Below are 23,934 nucleotides of genomic sequence, written 5' to 3'. Positions count from 1 at the left end.
GCTGAAGGAGCTGGGGTCTTCCTGCAGGTGGGGAAGATATGCCTATGGCCAGAGGGGAGGTTTGTTACCAATATGCCCACCTCCCCGCTGGCCCCAGCTGTGGCCTCCGGCATGTCCAGGATGAAGGAAAGGCCCCAGGAAGTGGGTTCTAATGGCAAGTCAGTGAGGCACTGTAAAAGGGCTGCCTTTTGCGCCACTGCACTCCAGCCTGGGGGACAGAACGAGACTTCGCCTCAAAAAAGAAAAAAAAACAAAGCTGCCTTTCCTGAGGAGCGCTGACTGAGTCGGGCGTGGTGCACTTTATCATGCTGAATCCCCACAACTTGTCACAAATTATTTCCACTTCATAGATGAGGGGAGTGAGGCAAAGTGATCAAAATCAGCTTCTCTCCAGCCACACACACATGCTAAGTACCGTACTGGAGACTTAAATCCAGATCCCTCTGTATCTGCAGTGCATCCCACAAGCATGGCTGCCTGGTGCCCCATCCTGTGCACAGCAGTCCCTAAATCTGCTGGCGGAATCCCCTCAATTTCTATTCTTCTCTCCCTGCTGTAGCTTGCAGTTGCAACCCAGTGCCTACCCCTAGTCATTTTCTCTACAATGTCCTTTGCTATTGTCAGAGGTGTTTGAACCAGAGCAACTCCATCTTGAATAGGGTCTGGGTGAAATGGGGCTGAGACCTATCAGGCTGCATTCCAAGACAGTTAAGGCATTCTAAGTCACAGGATGAGATAGGAGGTCAGCACAAAATACAGGTCATAAAGATCCTGCTGATAAAACAGATTGCAGTAAAGAAGTCGGCTAAACCCCATTAAAACCAAGGTGGCCACAAGGGTGACCTCTGGTTGTCCTCACTGCTACACTCCCTTCAGCACCATGACAGTGTACAAATGCCATGGCAACATCAGGAAGTTACCCTATATGGTCTAAAAGGGGGAGGCATGAATAATCCACCCCTTGTTTAGCATATCGTCAAGAAATAACCATAAAAGTAGGCAACCAGCAGCCCTCAGGGCTGCTCTATGGAGTAGCCATTCTTTATTCTTTTACTTTCCTAATAAACTTGTTTTCACTTTAAGGATTTGCCCTGAATTCTTTCTTGCACAAGATCCAAGAACCCTATCTTGGGGTGTGGATTGGGACCCCTTTCCAGTAACACTATGATGATAATCCATCCATCAGTAAAAGAGAGAGAGAGAGAGGGAAATAGAGAGACAGTAAAAGACAGAGAGACTGATGGATGGACTTGTTTATTGTTTGTCATAGTTCAGGACAATCACTAAGAGCGCAGGTTTTGGAATCAGAGAAACCTGGGCTTACATCCCCGCTCTATGATCTCTATTACTTTCCATTTGTGGAACTGGAGTTCAATTATTATTTTAAGTCTCAGTGTATTTATCTATAAAATGGGTACAATAATGATAACTGTAGACTAGAACTGTATCCTGAGAATTGAATGCAAGTAATGTATGTGAGTGACACAGACATCATCTCTCTGAGGAAATCCTTTTGTGTCCTGGGAGGTGATGACTCTTGGACAAGGGGTAACTGGAAATCAGGGTTTACAATCTCACCCAACATTTGTATTGTCTTCTTTATCTCTTCCAAGTGTCTTATCAACATCCCATTTTCTAAGGGACCTAATTTTTTTTTAATTGATAGACTACAGCAGACTAAGATCACTTAGGAAAAACTTGCCTTCAGTATCAGCTTGATTTTATTACATGATCTTCTTTACATACCTGGTCTTGTGGTCCAGTGCTATAAAGAAAACAATGGTCAATGACATTTGGTTGGACAGGCCTATCCATTTATATCTTTGGAACATAGGTGATGAAGGGGCTGCAGAGATAAATGAGTAATAAGCTGAACTTTTGCAAGGGAGGGAGGGTTTCTAAAAGCTCTCCTAAGGTTCAAATACTGATGGCCTGAAGCTGTTGATCTTATCTAGTTCAGGAGATGTTTCTCCATAAGGTAAATCATGATCCACTGCATGAATTCCTATGCAATGAATATTGTAGACAGAACTGATGACCCTGAAAAACTGGAAATGTTAACCCTCTTCCTGGACGGACTAGGTGTCATCCTGCCAAGAGACAGAGAAGGAGATTCTAAGTCAAGTAAAAGCTCATTAAGTGCAGGTATTTCCCTACTTTATGCATGAAGACCTTGAATCATAGTCAGACCAGTCCTGATATTTGCAGAGCTGCAGAGGGTGAGGGTATGAATGGAGGCCTAGACATCAAATGCTTATATTTAAATAAACTTTGTTCCCTCCTTGTACCTTGGCAAATATACCTTCAAAGCAATAAAATTAGTGGGGCGGGGGAGTGAAATCTATGCCTTATATGTGACTGAAAGTTGGTAAAAATATAAATAGCCGGATTTCATAATTATTACACCCCTGCGCGAGTTTTGTTAATGGGCTGACATGTTTGAATGAGTAATAAAGACATACACAGTTCATGTAAAACTTGAGCATTCATCTAATTACTGTGTATCCAGCATTGAGTTCAGAATCAAAGAAATAGAAGACCTGGTCTATTTCTGAGTTAAGGAGACAGCACATAAAAAGGTGAAATTATTACGGGATAAAATTATCACATACGTATCAGCATTGATTCTATTAAAATAAAGTGCTGAGTGGTGCATTACAGGCAATGAAAGGCTAAGGCCACCCAAGATGAGGTGCTAATTGGATGGCACAGCCGAGAAAGGCAGACAGTGCTGGGAAAGGTTAAATAGTATCACGTCCCACCCCAGAAGTCATGTGTGAATTTGATGAGTCACAGAACCAATGGGCTTGTCCAGCCCTCACCAACATCCATGAGTCAGGGTCACCTTGACATCTTTACTTATCTCCCATATGTCATAACTTTCAAGGTGGAACAAAAACTTGGCTTTGTTGTGAATAATGGAAAGGAGGAGAAAAGGCAATCACTGTAGCCGGTGATGAAAGTAGTGAAAAAATGAGAAGGTAGAAGAAAAGAACTGGGGACTCTTACCAAAAAAAAAAAGAAAAAAAAAAGTTTTTGAAATGACTTTAATCTTACTGATCTAGAATGAAGGGTTTTAGAGGATTACATATTGTGTTGTAGACTTCCCTTGCACTCAGTCACATACCCTCTGGACCCGCCTTCCACCCCAGCTGTTACCACAGCAACCAGGTGGCATGCACATGGAGCCTGATAGTGTCTGCTTCAGGGACACTGCACTCTCCTTACCTCTTGCCCCAGGGCTCCTCTGCTCCTACCATGGAGGGCGGGGGTGCCTGGGAGAAACCACTCCGTTTTTCCAACTCACTTGCAAACTTAGAAGTGTTAGGAATAAACAGCCCAGGGAAGCTTTCTGCAGTGGGGAGTGGGAGCCAGTGGATGGTTTCTGAGATGCATTCTACATTACTAGAAGGTCCAAGAGGGATCAGAGTCCCGGCCCCCCACAGTGAGGCCCAGCTTGAAAATATCCCCTAGAACTCGCTTGTCCTCACTTCCCTACCTTCCACTCCTCTTCCTCAGGACCGCTTCCCAAAATAAGCCCCCTGCTCACAAACCCTTGTCTCACCTCTGCTTTTAGGGGGAAATCAGGCTCTTATAATTTTTAGTTATCTATTTTTGTACTTTTTTGGAAAGCTATGTTCTATTTACATGTGTATTTCAAGACTTGGGCAGTTGAGAAATTCTTGTACCTACTTTACTCGTTCATTTACAAAACATTTATAGGGCAACTACTATGTGCTTGGTGTTGTCCCATGAGCAAGGGTTAGAGAGATCATATGTGGAGTTTTCAGAAGCCTGCTACACAATAGTAAAAGCTACCATCTGTCACAAACTTACAGGGTGGCAGGACCTGCTCTAAGTGCTTTGTAATCCTTGCCTCACTTGATCGTCACGAGAGCTGTATGAGGATATCCTCAGCAGCCCTGCATTATTATTCTCATCTTTACAGGTGGGGAAGCCATGATTTAGAGACAGCTGGGAACTCCAGGTAAAAACTGGCCAGAGAAGGGCAGAGTCTGAACTAGGCCATGGTCTTCACCATCACACTATGTAGATAGTATATTCCAGATACAAAAGGGGGATGGAGAACGGGTCCTAGGAGTAGAAGTCCTAGCTGTCTGCAAAGGGGGGCTGCTCACACAGCTCTGAGTCAGTGGCATCTCCAGCCTGTGTTGCCCACAGAAATTCACAAAACAGCAGGCAAACCAAAGCAGAAGGAAGGATTGGCAGGGTACTGTGGAGTTGGGGTAGTTCAGCACAGCCAATGACCTTTTAGTTAAGGAAACAGGATGTTTCCTATGGTGAGGGATGTGATCCTAATGAATCGGGGGGAGCACACATCCCTACTGACCTGCCAGCCACCTCTCCCAGGGCCTCTGTTTCTTTCTACCCCAAGCCCTGACTCTGCATTGCTGGAGTTTGGAGAGACTTAAACAGGTAATGAGCAGGAACTTGGAAGGTGAGTGATACAGTGGCAGGTCTGGTCTGGACTTGGATGTGGAGCAGGGATAAGAAGGACCCCTCTTCTGCATTTATGTGCATGAGGAGCATGACTTCTTCCTCTCCTGCATCTTAGAGGGATCATCAGGCCTTCATTAGAATCAGCCAGCATCCTTCTAGGCATCACCAGAAGCTGTCGTTTATGGCTTTCGAAGGCAGCTGCCATCTTGATCAAGGACCAGTGCTGAGAATATGGTCTGTATCCCCTAAGGATGGGTTCTCTGTTTTCCTGGTAAATTGATCATTGATCAAAACCAAGGCATATAGAAAACTATAGGTTATATTTTTAAACAACCGTGGTTGTATTCATTCCTAGATAATAAATTGTTTCTCCTAGGGCACTGTGGGATGTTAATGCCATGACTTTCACTTGGGCCTGAAAACTCTTCACCACAGCAGGTGGTGTGGGAACCAGGCAGCACACGCCTGGCACAGAGTTGGCAAATGGCAGGTCCTTTCTCTCACCCTCCAAATCCTCCCCATTTCTCTCCTCAATACTTCCCCTCCTTCCACTTCCTTCTTTCCTAACTCTGTAGATTTGCACTGCCTTTTTCCACCTCTCCTCCTCTTTAGTCTTCCCTTTCTTCCCTAATCTGACCCAAAGCTAGTTCAGAAAAATTAGGACCTTCCACAAAATGCTTCATATTGAGTGTAAATAGTCAACAGTGTCCTTTTTAAAGAAGGCTTTAGGTCAAAAGAATACGTCTCCGTAGGTGAAATGTGAGATTTCATACATTCATTATGAACTGAGGGGCCACCTATTAGGTTAAATCCCTTATACTCTATAGCAGTCAAGATAGTCTTGGCTATGCAACAGTAACAAACAGCCTTGTACCTTAGTGACTTAAAGCAGCAAAGTTTTATTTTTTACTCATACTACATAACCATGCTATCATCCAGTGGCTTTGCTCTGTGCTGTCATTGTCCTCACTCTGTGATTCAGGCTGCTGCTCTCTGGAGCATTACAAGTGACCACACCACTAACACTCATATTCCATTGGCCCAAACCAAGTTGCTGGGTCACCTGAACTTTACTGGGGTGGGAAACTGTACTCCTTCAAGACGGGGAAATAGCTATTGTTGAACTGTGATATAACCTACCAGATATTCCTATGCCTGGGTCTAACCTCCTCTGCCTGAGCCCTACATCCTCTGCCTGGGTCCAACGTCATTCATGAGCCTTGGCTTTAGTGGATACTCTCAGCAGCCCTGCAGGCTCTGGCTCAGTGTTCAAGGTAGGAGTTCTGCTAAGAGAAAAGTGAGGCAGGTTTAGAGAAAGTGACCGTGCAGAAGTGACCTGCATCTGCCTCCATTTGCTCTGCTCAGTTAGGAGCAGCTCTGCTAACCCAGGGAGAGGTTTTGACTACAACACCATCTCTCTTTACCTGTAAAAGATAGCCACTAGCTGCAACTCAAGGAATTAGTTTTCTAAAGATAAACCATTCATAGGAGAGGGCGAGCGGCCTGATTTTGAAGGTAATGGAGTCACAGTTGGGAGACAACCCAGTGGCCAACTTTGTAGCTGACTGCTTTCACTGAGTCTTGCTTTCTGTCCCTCTCTCCCTCCATTCATAGTTGATTGAGCACTCTCTCTGAGCGGATCACTGTGCTAAGCTGGGGTAATAAATTCAACTGAGATGTGGTCTCTGCCTTTAAGGATCTCACAGTCAGCTGGGCATGGTGGCTCATGCCTATAATCCCAGCACTTTGAGAGGGCGAGGGAGAGTAATCACTTGAGGTCAGCAGTTCAAGACCAGCCTGGTCAACATGGTGAAATCCCATCTCTACTAAAAATACAAAAAAAAAAAAAAAAAAAATAGCTTGGCCTGGTGGCACACACCTGTAATCCCAGCTACCTGGGAGGCTGAGGTACGAGAACTGCTTGAACCCAGGAGGTGGAGGTTGCAGTGAGCCGAGATCATGCCACTGCACTCCAACTAGGCAATAAAGCAGGACTGTGTCTTGGGGGGAAAAAATCAAAGATCTCTAGTCTAATGACCACAAAAAGTAAACGATTTCATAAGGTGTTAGATATTTACTTATTTTGCAATGGGTAAATTAGGCATTATTCTAAATTTGTTATTAAAGCTGCAGGATGGGCCCACTCTTCTTTGTACAGTTTCTGTTTTGTTTTGTTTTGTTTTGTGAGATGGAGTCTTGCTCTGTCCCCCAGGCTGGAGTGCAGTGGTTCAATCTTGGCTCACTGCAACCTCTGCCTCCTGGGTTCAAGTGATTCTCCTGCCTCAGCCTCCTGAGTAGCTGGGATTACAGGCGCCTACCACCACGCCAGGCTAACTTTTGTATTTTTAGTAGAGATGGGGTTTTACTATGTTGGCCAGGCTGGTCTCGAACCCCTCACCTCAAGTGATCTACCCACCTTAGCCTCTCAAAGTGTTGAGATTACAGGCATGAGCCACCATGCTCGGCCTGTAGAGTATCATTTGTATGACTAATAATAACACTGCATGCATGTATGAGCCTTCATAGCACATGGGGTCTTTTTCATTTCAGTTGTCTAAATCGACCTGCCCCAATCTTCTGGGCTTTGTAGTACAAGTAGAACCATCTTTATTTTGTGGCTAAGTAAACAAAATACAAGAGAAGCAGCCAGCTCAAGGTCATGGTGGTTGGTTCTGACAAAGTTTGAGCTCAGATAGGTAAGGGAATCTGAGGCCCTGGTGGAAACTTCGTTGTTCAGTCTCAATGTGCACCTTCAGAGTGACATCACTGTCCCCACTCAATCTGAGTCTTTATTTAGGAGAAGGGAAGAACATCTCCTTCCTGTTCCTGAACTATACTTTCCTTGTAAGCCTGATCTACTAAGAAGAAAAAAAAAAAAAAAACTACCACTCTGGTTGATTTCAATCCATTTGGTTTGTTCTAGGTCTTGAGGGACCTCGGTTTTCCCTCACAGGTGCCCCGTCCATTCGACAGTCACTCCACGCTGTACATCGTCCTGTGGCCGACCATGCTGATGGTGCCTCCAGAGGCCGTGGATTCTCCATCTCAGACTGAGGGATGCTCTCTCCTCAGGAGCTCCCTCGTATCTCAGAAGAAATCGCCTCTGGAAGGTGGGACAGTGCTGAGAGCAAGGCCAGGAAGGACCCTTGTGGACATTCCCCAGGCCACTTCCTGACCCTTCTCTCTGTGCCCTCCAGGGGTCCCATCCTGGGTGAACTCTTCCCCATGCACATCTCAGGGTGTGAAGGCTGGAGGGGCTTATGGGTGGGTGGGGGCAGCAGGGAGGCAGGAGAGTGGAATTTGCCTGAAGTTTCATCAGCATTTGTGTCCTAGCATCTGCCTCACCCCTCCCCGTTGTCCCCACCCCACACTCCTCCTTCCTTTCTTGCTTCCCTCTTGAGTCTTCCCCTTTCCATGTTTCTGCCTCCTGTTCTTTATCCTGCTTCTCTCCTGATTCGCTTCTCTCATGGCTTTCCCTTTGAATAAGAAGGATGCTGGAATATTCATGGAGTCATTCAGCCCACTGTCCTCCACCTGCTGACCCAAGGCTTAAAACGTGGACAGATCTGCCCAAGGTGGCCAGGTGAGCCAACAGCAGAACCTGCAGAGGTCCTGGTTCCTGGGCCAGGGCTCTCTGTGTCATGCCAGTGGCACTGGCTCCCCACCCCCCACCTCTGAGCAGCGTGGGCCTTAGATGGGCATACAAGGCAGGCAGCGGCATGGGCTCCTTCCCTCTGGCCCTCCTCACTGCCACCCTTTTCATTCTCTTTCTCCCTAACCCACTCTACCCCAGGAACACAGTTGGATTCAAGATCTTCACTCTCCATCAACATACCAGGGGAAATGGGGGCTGATAGAATCATTGGTCACAAAGGTGTCGCTTGCCAGGAAGACCTGAAGCAGAGATGGCAATGCTTGTGTCATCCCCAGAGCTAACTCTAATGGGCAAGTAGCAAGTTCCTGGAGGGCTGCGTTGAGAGGGATTCTGGGACTGACTGGGCTGCGTAGGAAAGCGTTGTCTCCTGACAGCACTGACTAGTAACATGTTTACTGTCCCTGGCTTGAAGTGTTGCCACCTCGGGATGGCTGCCTTGCAACTGAGAACAGAGTCTTAAGTAGAAGGACGCATCTCTGGCGGTTGAGTTTAGATGTCACACAACTGCAGAGAGAAGGTGCCAGACATGTGTCTGCATGCTGGAAGCTGTTGCCATCTTATAGCCAGCCTTCTCCCCCAGCCCCTCCCAGCCAGTCATATAGAGAAGGACCCAAAATCCCAAACTGCATTTTTATTATTTTTTAATAAACTTTATTCTATATTACAAATAAGTTTTTTTTTTGTTCTGAACTGCAAAATAGGAATGCCTTATATTTACATACACAGGTATACAATTAATTATAACAAAGGTACAGAAGCTTGCCTTTACCAAGTTACAACTGGGCTCCAATTTAAATAGCATAGGTTTCCTTTTTAAAAACTTTTTTAAATCTTTTTTTTAATATCTTACTAGGATACTCTTCTTTAAAAATCAAAACCAGAAGACCCTCTTCTTGGAGATCTCATCCACATATATTTGAGGCTCATTTTAACACTGTTGTCTAAAGATATGTTTTGCTTTGTTCTAACAAAGGGCCAGTGTTCGAGGTGGGAGCTTTAGTTTGAAACAGAAGTGGGATGGGACTGGAAGGGGGTGACTGGAACAGAGATAACCTGCTCTAACTCCTTCAGCGGCTTCTCTATGTGACTCAGACTCCTGCCGGTTCCTTAAATCACCCATCCATCCTGTTTCTTCCCTTCTCCTCTAGCATTTGAAGCTCAACTCTGGGTCATCTGGCCGGGCCAAAACCCCTGCATCACCCCCACATGTCAGCTCACTGAGCCATTGTCTGTTGCGGTACCCTGGAGTTGCTAGTTGCTACGGTAACTCGGCAGGACCCTGCTGGAAGAGGTGGACTGGCCCCTACATGCTAAAGTGGGGAGGAGGGCAGCAGCATCCAATCCTTCCTTCCCACCTCGGGGCCTGGGGGCCTTGTTCCTGCTCAAAGCAGCCAACACACGACTAAGCAAAGACGGCATGTCTCAAGGACACCAGGCCAAGGTAGGGAGTGGTGAGGGGAGGGCCGTCCGTTCTAAAACACAAAATCATTGGTTTCCAAATGGAAACAAGATTATTTGAGGTAAGCTAGCTTTTCATTTTAAAGAACAGAAGGTCTAGCAAGCCAACAAGCTAACGAGAACGTTGGGGAGGGAGAGGGAAGGAGGCGAGAAGATGAGCAGGTGTATCCCATCTTCATCCTGTGCCTGGATTGCGACTGACCTCTGTGCACGGAAGCGTTCCTTAGTCCTGTTTGGTGAAGTGGTCTCAGTTTCTTAAGTGCCGTTTGGGTTGCTCTTTAACTGTATCCTCTGTTTTAAATTCTACTCTTGTAAGGGAGCCCTTCCAAAATGTGCTTGAGTCAAAAGATCAAAGATACTAACAAAGGAAGTTCTAATTCCACATAAAGAAATTGGTGGAAGATGAGCTGCATAGACCAAGTCTACTTACTTTTGCAATCCTGGCAGAGGGAAAACTTGGGTCTTCCCATGACCCATCCCTAACAGAGCCTCCCTAAAGTCTGAGGAAAGCTAATAAGAGATGTATAGGATTCAGCAGTACCAGGGGCAGCCCAGAGAGCCAAGCATAGACATCAAAGGGGGTGAGGTTCCCCCAACCCAGGATTTTCAGCCTACCTCACTACCTCTGCCAATACAAACAGAAAGTTCTTTTTGTATATGAAGGATTTTGTTTCGTTTTGTTTAACTTTGCTTTGCTTTCCGGTAGTCACCAGTCTACTCGAGGAATTTAATTGGGATCCTAATGAGTATGTATTTCTTTTACAACCCAAAAATTCTATGTATTTTTACAACTTGGATACTCCCTCTAATAAAAAAATAATTTTATGGGGGAGCAAAAATTTATAGTATTAAAAAACTTCTCTCTTGCATGTCTGAAACTTTTACTACAGTGAATTACCTTCCAAATGAGAGGAGTGGTCATTTAGGTTTCCTGTCGAGAGCATGCCACCCTCAGCACCATGAGGAGAGGTTTGCAGAGTGTCCCAGCCTCTCTCGAGAGCTGTGTCAGTGTTACCTGGGGCTGTGTCTCAGTCCCCCATTCTATAAAACAAGGCTCTTGTTCCCTATACAGAGAATGCCTGTAGGGTGAGGTGGCGGGAGGAGGGAGGAGAAAGACTCCATCTGTCAAATGTGTGGGGAAGCACCAGGAATAGCAGCAGCCATGCGAGATGCCACCCCTAGCATTGTCCTCATCCAGGGAATGTCCTGACCCATTTTTTTTTTTTCCTTTAGTGTGGGAGGCTCTTCCTGTCCTCTGAGGTTCTCCTCATCCCCTTGTAAGTCATGGGTTTTGCTCCCACCAACCAAGTAATTTGGACTTAACATCCATAGCAGGGCTCCCTTCTTACTCTCAAACTCTTAAAATATACAAACAAAAACCAAACAACTCCAAAATCCTAAATAAATGGCCCACAGTTTTGTTTTTTAAAGGAAGAGGCTGAGGGGTCAAGTCCTCCCAGTCACCTGTCCTGAGTGCTGGCAGGAAGAGGGGAAGAGGCCCTTGATGTAGACGAGGACCAGGAGGGATGGCTGGGGAATTTGGGGCGTGGGGAGAAGCCAGGGCACTGAGCTGCCTGGGGTGGGTCTTCTCTGGGGGTCAGCTGAGCTCCTGGAGGTGAGTCATTCACGGAAAGACCCCTTGATGGCCTTGAAGAGTTGGCTGGGGCTGCTCACTGGGTTCACTGTTCCTGGAAGGAGCAGGGGAAGTTCCCAGAGAGGAGCACCTCTGGGCCTTGTGCCTGCAGAGCACCTTCCTACCTGTGTCTGTCTTTCCCTCACTGCTCAGCTGTCTGTGAGATGGGAGGTTTGTCCTTGATTGATAATACTGGCCCTACGCTCGGTTAAGTATTTGACTTCACATTACTGTGTCCCCTTGGTCCTGGGAAAGATGACAGATGGAAATTGAGCTTTTCTTTTTAGGTCACAGAGGGTGGTGCTGAGACCTGGGCTCATCACAGCATCGTTCACGGCTCTGGAAACACTGGTGAGGATGCCTCTTGCAGTAGAGGTCATTTGGGAAGTCATTACTTGTGGATCCTCAGATGGGGACCCATAGGGCCTTGACCAGATGAGGGAGCCCCCACAGCCAGGAAGGCAGCTTTGGGTGGGGTGGGAAGGGGCTGGGGCAGTCACAGATGGCTGGGCTGAGAGGTCTGAGCAGCTCCTGTACTAAGTGGATAAATGGCCCTGGGACAGAGGCTATGCGTGTAGGAGAGACAGGGAGGGACAGGGAGGATTCTCGTGGCAGGAGGAGCACAGGCAGAAGCCAGACATGCAACGGGAGACACGGGTACCAGGGACCTGGTTGCGTGGGGGAGGTGGAGATGCTGGGCCAGTACATTAACCTTCACTCCTGGTGGGCGCAAGTAGCTGGGCCTGAGGGGACCAGGTCAGAGACCTTTCCTGTGGGTAACTCCTGCTTCTTTTTGGGAACAGTCCTGGACAGTCTGCCTCAAACTTTCGGATTTATTTAAAATGACTTCTCTTTCACCCGTAGCTCCTTGCAAGCACCCAAGCTCACTTACCAGGCTGTGGGTGCACAAGGGGGCGGCTCTAGGGGCTGACTTTGGGTGCGGGGGTCATGCTGCCATTGGAACGTACCTTGGCCTGTGGGACACTTGGGTTATCCTCTGTCCCCAAATTTAAAACCATATTGAAAGAAGGCAAGAAAATATTTTCCTGAGGAAGTAACTGGCACGATGGCTGCCTTCACTTAGTGGCACTATTATTTGCAGCTACCAAGAACTGTCAGGCTCTCTCCTTATGGGGAAGGACAAAGAATGGGCAAAAGCTACATCTGGGGGACTCGTGCCCGGGAGAAATGACCAGCCTACAGCTCTCTTTCTTGTCTTCCTCTACTTGTTCCTTAAAATTTAGGACCCCACAAAGCCCCCTCCTTCCCTGCTACCTTAAGCCCTTCTCTCTCCAACATGCAAAATCCCCACCTAAACTTTGTCAGTGATTTTGATGACTCAGTCTGGTACCTTTTTCCCTGGAAGGGTACAGGGGGTGAGGTGGAGGGAAAGGTGAGGGAGATGGCCTTTTCTCTGCCCAAGACTCAACAAATTAACTTTGCCTAGAGGGAGGCCATGAGGGGGCCTCCATCCCACAGGACCAAGTTGGCCCAATTCCTTTCTCTGGGAGCCTGCAAGCCACCTGGGCAGCCCCTGGATATTTGCTCTGCCATGGGGGGAGGAAGATCCCTGGGGGAGTTTGGAAAATAGGTTTGGGTGGGGGATGGGGGGGGCAAGGACAACTTTTTGACAATGTCGCCTGTCTTTGCTTTTAAACATATCACATGTGCACAAGAATCCAAATGGAAGAAATGGAAAACAAACAGCAAAAGGAAACATAAAATTTTTATAAGCAAGATGGGCTGTGGCTCTGGATACCTGGCTCGGATTTCTCAGTCCCCAAGCAGGCCACGGGGACTGCAGCAAACAGAGCGACAGAAACAACCCACCCACCAATTAAAGTCAAACCGGCCCCAAACCCCTCCCCAGGAGAAATGGGGACAGCCAGAAAACTTGTCTGTCCTTGTCTCCTCTTTCTTCCTAACCTTTCTATTTCTCTGAGGTGTTTGAAGGTTTTCTTATAACAAAAACATGGAAAAAAATAAAGTCCTGTACCGCGAAAGTAACAATAACAATAATCATCCGGTAAAAAAAGCTTCAGCAGAACTGTTATGAGTCTTTTTTTTCTGCTTGTTCAATTTTTTCTCAACTGTGCAAAAAAAAAAAAATCAAAACACACTCACTCATACACACGTTCACACACGCAGCTTCCATCCAGCAAATCTGTGTTAAATATGTTCGTGTCTCTTTCCTCCCCAACCCTTCATATGTGCAAAAATATTTTAGTGACCGAGGTACTTCCTCAGACCGTCTTCCACATGCACCCTTTCTGGCCTTCCAGGTCCCGTAACTTCTTGGGAGGGAATAAAATGATCAAGGATAGAAAAATCCAAGCTTCTCCACCTGGTACTGCACTTGCCAAAACCTTTGGTTATTTTTTTCTTCCTCTTCCAATGCATTGTTTCCCATTTTCCTCTTCCCGTTAGGTTGCTCGTGTCTTTTCCACCATCTGTCCTTTGCGATGTCACATGATGCCCTGTGCCAAGGTCCAGGCCTCGGCAGGTGACCACCCTGATTTCCTATGGACAAGTGACCTCTCCTTCCACCCGCCAGTTCTCAGCATAGAAAGCAAGGGTTGAAATGTCCTGAAGCTGCAGGATGAATGGATGAGCAAGGGGAAAGAGAAGGGGAACACCAAAAATCCTCCTACAAAGGACAAGGAATCCTTTTGCGCTTTCTGCCTACACCTGGGGCAGACACACACACGCATGCACATGCGCTCACACACATGTGCACATATTCATATCCAAAGGGGCAAGTGTTCGTAAAAGTACCGGATGCTCCATGGACTTTGCTGGAGATGGTGTGGTTTCTTCCCCAAGTGGGGCTCATTCTGAGTGGGTGACAAGGAACGATGTCTGATGTTTGGGGAGTGAAGGCAAGACTGTGACTCCTTCTCCTTAACCTCACCTAAGATGATGTTTCTCCTTGTCTCCCATAGTGGTGAACAACTCCAGAGCAGAGGTGCCAACAGAGACTCCTGCTTAGGGTGGGAGACCGGACCAGACAGCACCTAAGGTCTCCTTAGGATGAAAGGTTCCTAAAACCCTCCATTAGACCATATCTCCCCATATCCTCTAGCTTACCTGGTATCCATTTCTAGGCACACATTTGCCTGCCTGGCTAAAATCGTGCATCTGTAGATATAAGAACAGATGGGGAGATGGATGCCAAGGCCGAGGTCATTTGTATGTCCCTCTTCTCAATTCCAGCCAGGCCCATCAGCGCGATTCTTTGTCCCTCCCGGACCTGACAAGCTGGAGGCTGAGGTTGGCTGGCATTTTGCGTGGTCTCTGTGAGGCTGTACTTAAGTCTGTTTCTTTCAAGGATGACTGCTGAAGAGATGAGGAAGGAGAATGATGAAAGAGACAGCTGAGATGTTGATGAAATCATTCCCAAAGAGGTCTGGACAGCCCAGTGACAAAGTCGTCTGCATAGCAATGGCACCAGATTCTGCAGAGGGAACAGGGACTAGGCTGTTGGCCCCAGCCGTCTATGGAGTCCTCAGGAAGGATGGTGGGGATGGAGCCATGGAGATGGCTGGAGGTAGAATCTCCTAGATGCACTCTGCATTTCACGTTGACCCTTGATGAAGGGTGACAAAGGAGGGTGGAGATAGATGCTTTCTCTTGACAGCACTCAGGGCTCTGGTAATGGACTAGACCTATGATTATGATCGTGACTCATTTGAATTTGGGGGTAAATGGAAAACAACAAATTCTGCTTCCAGGGTAGATGCAACTCTCTTTCCTTTTCTCCCCCACTGTGTTACACTTCTGCTGCTAGGATTCAGATGAAAAGGTTAGGAGCATCTCCATGGTGGAATGTAACTGCTATTCTTTCTCCTGCCTGGCTTTCTACTGGCGGGGGAGCAGGCGGGGCAGGCAGGTCCCTCTAGAGACCTGAAAGAGGACAGGAAGCCTCTGGACGCCATCCCAGCGGGGGAGAGGGAGCCTCAAGGAGCACCTCCCAGCTGCTCACACATGTCCTGCTCCAGCCACATGCAGGAGGTGTGGCTTTTCTCCTCACAGCTGCAAAGCGATCAGACCACTGGCTGAACCACTGGAGATGGAACTGTGGGAACGGAGAGCCAGGCGATGTCTTCCCAGTGAAGATAACACTGAACTACTTCCTTGCCTCTTCTCTAGGCCAAGGCTCAGATCGAAGCGGCGGCTGCCAAAGTGGAAGGCGAAGTAGCAGCACAGATACGTCCCCTGTCCTTGGCTCCTCATCCTGCTGCTGACATGCACAGGGTCAGGAGCAGCTGGGGGAGAGAGGCCCCTCTGACATCTTCTGGTCAGTTCCCTTGCCATGGGCCTGGCCATTCTTGGACTAACTGAGGGTCAGTGGCTTGGTCCAATTGTGTTGGCAGAGCAACTGGAAGAGAAGAGATCCAGGAAGGAGGGAGAAACAGAAAGAGGCAGAGAGAAAGAGACAGAAAGAAACAGCGCTGCTCAGGGGATGCTGCTGATGCCAGTCGGAACTTGCACTTGGTAAAGATGATAATCTAGACTGAGGCACGGCTTGGTGTGTCCCCCTCCAGGGCGGCCCTGGAAGGACGGTTCTCAGCTGTCTAAGCTCATGAGGGTTATGACTTGTTCTAGTTTGTAGGCCAGTTTCTGCTTCCCACACTGGTCGTCGTGGTCCAGAGGTCCAAGGATCTGCGGAAGGGCCAAGAACGGGGAGGTTACTTGTTCGTCTGTATAGGTCTGTGTTCTCAGGAGGCACAAAGATGGTGTGGATGTGGTCAGAAGCCCAGGAAGCCATAGGCACGTGCAGGGGCACACTGGACACTGCTGGGTAGGAGGAGGCCTCGGCAGCACGGGTGGGAAGGTGTGGCAGGCACAGCATGTGGGCATCAGCATGGCAGTGCGCACAGGATGCCAGCACACATGGTCATGTCTGAATGACTGTGCATTCTACTGGCTACAAAAGATGGTAGACAGAGGGCAGAAACTCTGCTGAAGACGCCTGTGCCGAGTTGCTGCAGTTACCTGCAGGTTAGACAGCAGCTAGTTCCATATCCCATGGAAATGTGTAGTGCTCAGCATGGAGCCGGAATGTGATTTCATGGATGTTAAGACATCCCACCCTTCCTCCCACAGAAATAAAAATCCTCCCCATCAGCTCCCTGGGGCCCCAGATTCTACATTTAGAAAGTCATTTGTTTTCACTTCGCCTGTTAAAAAACAAATATCACTAGAAGAATAAGACTACAAGCTTTCCTGGCCATTAACACCTAATGGATAATGTCTACCAAAGCCTTTTCTGAGGGCAGGCAGTTAGCAGAGGACAATGACAGCCAACAATTGTGGCCCATAATGAAAAATGTGTTAGAATTTTACTCAGACTCAGGAGATGAGGGATTGAGTAAAGGCTCTGCCAGTTTCTAGCTGGGTGATCTGAGGCCAAACAGGTAACCTATCTGAACACTCAACGTCCTCAACTGTTAATGTAGGAATGACTAATCCACCTCCAGGGGACAGGATGTCAGATAATATCTGTGAGCACCCTCAACACAAGGCCTGCCCTGCCAGAGGCACTAGACAATTGGGTGGAACCTACTGATGTTGCTGTTTGAGGGGGCAGGGATAAGAAGGGAGGGTAAGGGGATGAGAAGGAGGCTGAAGGCTCAAGGGAGGCACCCAGGGCTTTGGATTTCATGACCCAGTTAATGTTTCTTTAATTGGGGAGGCAAGATAGAGCTGGCCAAAAACTGTCATTTGTACACACCATCATTTCATAAAGATGGGTTATTTAAACACCAAGGTAGACAGTTGTACTTGCAGACTAACAGAGAATCCTTTCTGAGATGAGACAGTTGGAAGCTTACACTGGTGCACACTACAGCATCCTTATTACGTCGCATTGCCACAGACAGGGGAAAACTCTGTCCCAGACCAGTACTCAGCTGCAGACTGCCATCAGGGTCCCTCCCCTAACGGAGCCAGCACTGGCTTTCCCATGACTTAAGGGCTACGGAATTAGGCTGTTCATGGCCTGCAGGACTCCAGGCCCTGGGCCTGCTGGGTCTGCTAATTTAACCAGGGGTTCCTGGACTCTCCCTTAAGTAATGAGGATGGGAGGAGATAGAGAACTCAGGGCACGAGCTTCAGCTTCTCTTACTACCCTCCACTCAGAGAAGGTGGCTATGCTGCTGCTCAGATGCAGGGAATTTGGATTCCAAGGATGGCCAGGCCCAGGGCAAGAGAGCTGACTAGAAGCCCAGGAAGACAGGCCTCCTCTTACCCAGCAGTGCTGTGTATGCCCCTGAACATGCCTGTGTCTTCCTGGGCTGCTCCCTTCCTGGGCTTCCTGGACTGACAAGAAGATGTCTGAGGGTCCTCTCTCTCCAAGCTGCTCCTGACTCCATGCATAGCCAAGAAAACTTCCATAGCACCATGGCACTGGCCAGAAAGAAGGCCTTGTCTATAGTGGCAATGACCCCAGGTGGGATTTTGCAGTGAGGGAACACAACAATGAAAAACACATTATATTTCTCCTGTTCTGTTCTGTTCTGTTCTGTTCTGTTCTGTTCTGTTCTGTTCTGTTCTGTTCTATTCTATTCTATTCTATTCTATTCTATTCTATTCCATCCTGTTCTCTTCTATTCTATTCCATTCTGTTTTGACTCACTTCTGTTTCATTTCTAGTCTATTCTGTTCCTATTCGAGTCTGCACCATATCATACCATACCATGCCATTCCATATAGCCTGCCCATAGGAGTGGGGAGGTGCCTGTTTAAAGAGAGTTAGATCACAGAGAGATGTGGAAAACATAAAAAAGAAGAAATACTGGAGAGAAAATAAGAATTAAAAAAGACAATATAAAAGAAATAGGTACTTATTTATATATCTAAGAAGCACAGGGATGAATGCAGAATTTATGGGATGGAGGGTTTCTAGCATTCCAGCCTTTGGAATACAGCCCCAAGTCCTCAGTGGTGGTTCCCCCAGCAGAGGTGGAGGTGTCTGTGGCAATGTTCTCTTACATGGAGGCACGCAGGGTTGTCTTCATTCTCTGCCCCCTTCCATCCCAATGGGCCTGGAGCAGGGCAAAGCTTACCTCTTCGCTGTATTTGCCCACATAGGAGAAGATCTCTGAGAGTGCACTCATGGTGTTGAACTCATTCATGTGCATCCGGGACTGCTCAGCTAGGTATGCGTTCATGTCTTGGTCGCTGATGGCTGGCATCTTCCCTATGTCAGAGTAATACCTGTGGAGGGATGGAAGTAGGGAGAAGCTGGAGTCATGCATTCAGAGTAGAGGAGAGATGGATGCTCCCAGCACCGTGTCTGGGTCCATGAGCTCAGCGTGCACTCCAGGTAGTGGGTACCTGCACTGTGACCACCGGGGGACCACTGTGGTCTCTCTCTCATCTGGGTTGCTGGGTCCAAACCAGGAAGAGCCCTCTACAGCTCTGGATGCACGAGGCATAGAGGGAAGGGATTTGGGGAGTGGCCAATACATTGTCTAAGGGCAGACAGGAGAGGAACCGAGAGCCAGAGGGGCCCAACCTCAGGCATGCTCTTTGCTCTCAGCTACCACACAGAGAGGTCTAGGCTGTCTTGAGTTTCTCTAACACCCCTTCCACAGATGCAAGGGATCTCCTCCAGCAGGGCCTGAAGGCTCTTCCAAGCGGTTGCTCTTCTCTGATGTCCTCCGCTCTCTGGGGGCTCAATGGGAGGAGGCAGCGCTGAGGCTGCTAGGGGAGAGACTGGCAGAAGGCAATCAGTCACTGTCACTTGCAGCTGTGCACTGCTGTCAACTGGTTAATTAGATGCCAGCATTTACATTTTTAATTTCTGCAATTTGACATTTTATGCACCAAACCCCAACTCCCCCGCTAGAGGGGAGTTGTGCCGTTTCTTAATGAGGAACTGAAAGGCCTCAGTGCCCCCAAAGACAGCCACTTCTCACCCTCTCCTATGCACTTTTGGGCTTGTGGACTGCATAAAAGAGAAGAGGTAACGACAATGATGGGGGGCATCATAAACCTCAAAGCCCTGTGGTGGCCCGGCTCAGCCTAGCCCAATCCAGCCCATGCCAAGTCCCTGTGGCTGCCATGCTGTAGAAAGTAAACCTAAAACCTAGGATCAGAGGGGATGGGGGAGGACAGTCTCCAGGGCAGGGATTAGGGTGCATCAAGCAAGGCACCTAGGCACCAAGTTTAAGGAAAGACACTCACTCTCAGGGTTGCACAAGCATTGGTGACAGTGGCAGACCCTGGGAGTTCTCAGAACTCGAATCTTGGTCAGAGGCTCTGGGACAGTCTCCCCCTGAACCCCAGCCCTATCCTTCACTTCTCCAACCCGGACCCCATCAGGCTTGTGCTGTTTCCCTGACCTCCAACTGTTCCCATCAGTGCCCAGGAGGTGGGTGAAGATGGGCAGAGACGGTTTTCCTGTACTGTCCCAGTCATCAGCTCAAGGGCCTGCAATGGAATGACAGCTCAATTTGCCCCACAGCATCCCTGGGCTAGTGAGGGCTGGAATGGCTTCCCTGCTCTGAGTGGTACTAGGATTGCCAGATCTGTTGTTCTGTCTGAAAAATGGGGAGGCAGAGGGAAGATGACAGCTGTGCTCCCTGGCAAGGGAAGGGGCTGGTCAGAAGGGACTCCCCTGGCCACATACCAGACATTTTGCCAACTGCTTTGTTGAACTGGCAGCATTTTGGCTGGGCAGGAGCCTGAGACAGGCAACAAGGCCAAGGGTGTAATAACATGGCCTTTCTCAGAGTAGCCTGGCTACTCAGACAGGCCGCCCTGCCCCCATCTCATTTGGATTTCCATCCTTCACATCTTCTTCCATTCCCCGCCCCTCTTCCACCTTCAGAACCCCCAAGGCCCAGTACCCCTTCCTGTTTCATTTTGCTTTCTTTGCTCCATCCCCAGAAGAGCCTGTTCTCTTCAAGGCCTATCACCTGCCACAAAACACATCCTCAGGTACCTTAGGACACAGGGCTCTGAGTAATTTAATGACATTACAGGTATACAATTACAGCGAGACTCGATTCACTGTCACCATTTCTGGAATGCAATAAATGCCAATGTTCCATTTTACAGTGGGAGACCAGAGATTTCAGTAGTAGCTCCCAACCTTGCCATTCCCAAGGAGATTTGTGTCACTGTCCCCTTAGGGATCCCATGTCTGCCAAGCAAGATATGTTTGTCAAGTAAAGGGCTATCTTCACAGGCTGTATTGGTAAAAAGTGTGAACAAATAACCTCACTCACTTTTGGTACCATGGCCAGCAGCCAGCCATGCAACTCTGGTAACTCAGCTGAGTTCCAAGCTTCCACCAGACAGGTATACTCTGTCACCTGTACACAATCAGAGCCTCTGACCAGGTGAAAAACCCAGGTTCCCGTGGAAAGGACATAACCGTCACCAAAAGCAAAGACTCCTGTTATTTCTCTCACCAGCTGCGGAACCTATCACAGTAGGCAGGCGGCTCTGTCAGGCTTTTTGCGAACAGTGCCAGGGACCTTCTTGCTGCCTTTATAGTCCCTGAGGTGTAAGGAATCCTAGGTTAGGAGCCACCGTGTCTGCAGTGAAGGGACCATCGCTAGGGGAAACAACAGAAGCCCAGTGCTCTGTGCCTTCACAGCGGCTTGCCTCATGGCAGCACACTAAAAGCCCTATCCATTTCCCCAAAGAGAATATCTACAAGTATATATGTGTGTGTGAGAAAGACAGAGAGAGCTGCTGGGGTGGAGGGCAGGGAGTTGAGAGTAGGATAGGACAGGGCTGGGGCCCTGACCATCTCATCTAGAGTTACTGGGTGACGTGCCTCTCCTGAATATGTCATCCTCTCTGCGAGGGCAGGTCCTTGCCGGGCAGCTCCCGTCTCTTTCCTGTCGCCTTTGCACTGGGGAGGCTGGATCAAACCAGGGCATGTCTGCGGCCACACACTAGTAACGGGTGGGCCAACTGCATGACCTCATCTTCAGCAAGTTCTAAATCAGCTGAGCTGAGTGGCCACTGACAGCCCAATGTCTGTGGGTGTGGGGCTTAAGTCTTGCTGACAGTCTACCCTGTTTTTGATCCCAAGCCTGCCTGCTGCTAAGTGGTCCCCTCTTCTCTGCAGGGCTTTGCCAATGCTGTCTTGACCCCTCCTGCTCCCCCACTCCCACTCCCTAGCAAGCACCTTGTGCCTGATGCCAACTCATATGGTACTACCTCTGCCGGGTGAACCTTGCTTCCTTCTCGCTCCTGTTGTGCTGGCCCCTGTGCTGGGCTTCTCCACTGGGAAGCCTTATTGATTGGGAAGAACATAATTAAGCCCTGTTAAGGAACTTTAAACAAGCATTCTCATCTGCTGGCTGTGCATTGAGGAAGGGAAAAGGGAGCCTGGGACCCTGTGCTTGAACTCGCTCCTGTGGGCGTTCTGCCTCCAGGTAAGCCCATCTCCAGGAAGTCCTTCAGGACCCCTCCGAGCTGCCCCAAGCCTGACCTGCTAAGAAGGAGCTGGTCCCACCACTGGCCTTCCCTGGTTCTCTTTGCTGACCTGCTCACAGCAGGGAGGAGGCCGGCACCCCTGAGGTCCCGACATCAGGCCTCTGGGAGAGACCATAAAGATCAACACCCCACAGAGCTGCATCCTCCACTGTTGGCTGCAGGGTCCTAGGGTCCTAGTCTGTGGATTTCTATGGGGTAGTGGGATGCCAGCAGAAATCCTGGGCCCAGAGAGTGACCGTGACTATCTAATACCTGCCTTTAGGATAGGTCTGTAGTGATTGGGAAGATGGTCTCCAGTGCCCTAAACTCTTTGGAAAGAACACAGTGTTGGCATCCCTCCACACACCTTGAGGATGAAGATGCAGGAGTGAAAGATATTTCCAGCCTGATGCTCTGATATCCCCAATATGTACCTTTCAAGAACCCACACAAAAGTCTTTTCCTCTGTGAATCACGGGAGGGTCTCTCTGGGCCCAGCAGAACGAGGCCCCACACCCTGAGTTACCCACTCTGATGCTCGTGGGGTCTGCTGAGCATCTGTCTGTGTGGCCTCCCCGACCACAGGAGCTGCAAAGAAAGGGTCAAGTTCAATGCATTTCAAGTACCCAACTCACTCATGATGGATACCATTAATGTTTGACCCATGAATTAATGAATATGTTAATGAAATGTCTATATCTCACCTCTAGTATTGCTCCCAGGGCGAGCTGTCACCATTTTATGTATTTGACCGGATGGTTTCCATAGGAGGCATATTTAAATATTTAAAATTCTTAACCTTTTTCGTGCCGTGACACACATGATAGATGACATTCAAATGTGTGGCACACTCTAGTCCAAACCCCAGTGGCCTGCTGCGACTCCATTATACTTACTTCTTAAAAGCTGACTGATGGCAAGTGAGTGAGGCCAATGTTGCTGCAAGAATGACCTTTCAACTCTTCCAAGTTAAAATCGGAGAAAATCACTACTAAAGTGTGCAATGTATTGCTACTGGTAATGACACAAAAACTACAACTGATCACAACACACCATTTCATGGTGATGACACTGTTGGGTTTCATCTGTAAGATGAGGGTAGCAGTTAACTGCTAATTGGAAACCAAGAGACTCTTCTCCCCTTTTCCAGATTTGGCCACAGCAAAATTCAAATTCTTATACGAGGGGAGTGAATACTGGGAATCCACAGCGGGTCTACAAACCACCATTATTACAAGATACTTGGAGGCAGGAATGGGAGGGGAGGATGGATGGGGAGATGGTAGGAGGGAAGACAGGTAGAAGGATGGGTGGGAGGAGAGATGGGAGAAGAGATGGAAAAATAGATGGCAGGACAGGAGCGAGAACAGGTGGGAGGATGGATGGGAGGACACACAGGAGGATGGGTCAGAGGATGGGTAAGAGAATGAGTGACAGGAGAGAAGGGAGGGCAGGTGGGAGGATGGATGGGAGGACAGGCAGGAGGATGGAAAAATAGATGGCAGGACAGGAGCGAGAACAGGTGGGAGGATGGATGGGAGGACACACAGGAGGATGGGTCAGAGGATGGGTAAGAGAATGAGTGAGAGGAGAGAAGGGAGGGCAGGTGGGAGGATGGATGGGAGGACAGACAGGAGGATGGGTTAGAGGATGGGTAACAGAATGAGTGAGAGCAGAGAAGGGAGGGCAGATGGGAGCATGGTGGGAGGATGGTGAGAGGATGGGTGGGAGGAGGGGCTCAAAGATGGGTGAGAGGACAGGTGGGAAGACTGGTGGGAGACTAGATGGAAGGATGAGTCGGGGATGGGTGGGAGGACAGATGACAAGATGAGTGAGAGGCTAGATAAAGAATTTCTAGAAGACTCAACATACTGGCAGAATCATCTATGCTGTTCAACCAAGAGTTATTGAGGCTTCCTGAATTTATATGCTTCCCTTTTTCACCTGCTCTGAAGAGAGGACAAGGCAGGGTAAGCCCTATTTTTCAGTTGTGATGGTACAGAAAGCCTTCCCCAAATACATGCAGGGCACACTCCACAGCAGTGAGCCTCTAAGTTCGAGTCCTGGGAGGACTGTCTCCATTTGACCAACAGCAGGCGAGCAGATTCAGAAGTGAACAAGCCGTGGCCAGGTCACTCTACCATCATCCTCAACTGCAGGCTGTCAATGTCCTTGGAATGGGGAAGTGGGAGATCAGGTGTGCTGTGGTACCAGGTGAGGTCTGCCCTGCCAGACTTTACTTTCCCCTCGAGGGAGCCAGACAAGCTCGGAGGATACGTCCTCTGGG

At 48.6% G+C, this 23,934-nt stretch overlaps 1 protein-coding gene across 2 annotated transcripts in view; it reads right to left on the bottom strand.

Annotated features, from left to right (window-relative positions):
* Window positions 1-8,740: 8,740 nt before the first annotated feature.
* Window positions 8,741-23,934, bottom strand: part of PLXNA4 (plexin A4) — a 539,940-nt gene continuing 524,746 nt past the window's right edge. For both annotated transcript variants that reach the window (XM_011995835.1, XM_011995836.1), the window contains 2 exons: window positions 18,275-18,425; window positions 8,741-15,869 (listed from right to left, as the gene is read on the bottom strand). In XM_011995835.1, coding sequence (XP_011851225.1) covers window positions 15,774-15,869; window positions 18,275-18,425 — 247 coding nt within the window. In that variant the 3' untranslated portion in view covers window positions 8,741-15,773. The remainder of the gene's footprint in view (window positions 15,870-18,274; window positions 18,426-23,934) is intronic.

The sequence above is a fragment of the Mandrillus leucophaeus genome, unplaced genomic scaffold, assembly GCF_000951045.1.
Source record: "Mandrillus leucophaeus isolate KB7577 unplaced genomic scaffold, Mleu.le_1.0 Scaffold5, whole genome shotgun sequence".
In the NCBI taxonomy this organism is placed as follows: domain Eukaryota; kingdom Metazoa; phylum Chordata; class Mammalia; order Primates; family Cercopithecidae; genus Mandrillus; species Mandrillus leucophaeus.
The sequence above is the reverse complement of the archived record's forward strand: the minus strand, read 5'-3'. Positions and strand labels throughout refer to the sequence as shown.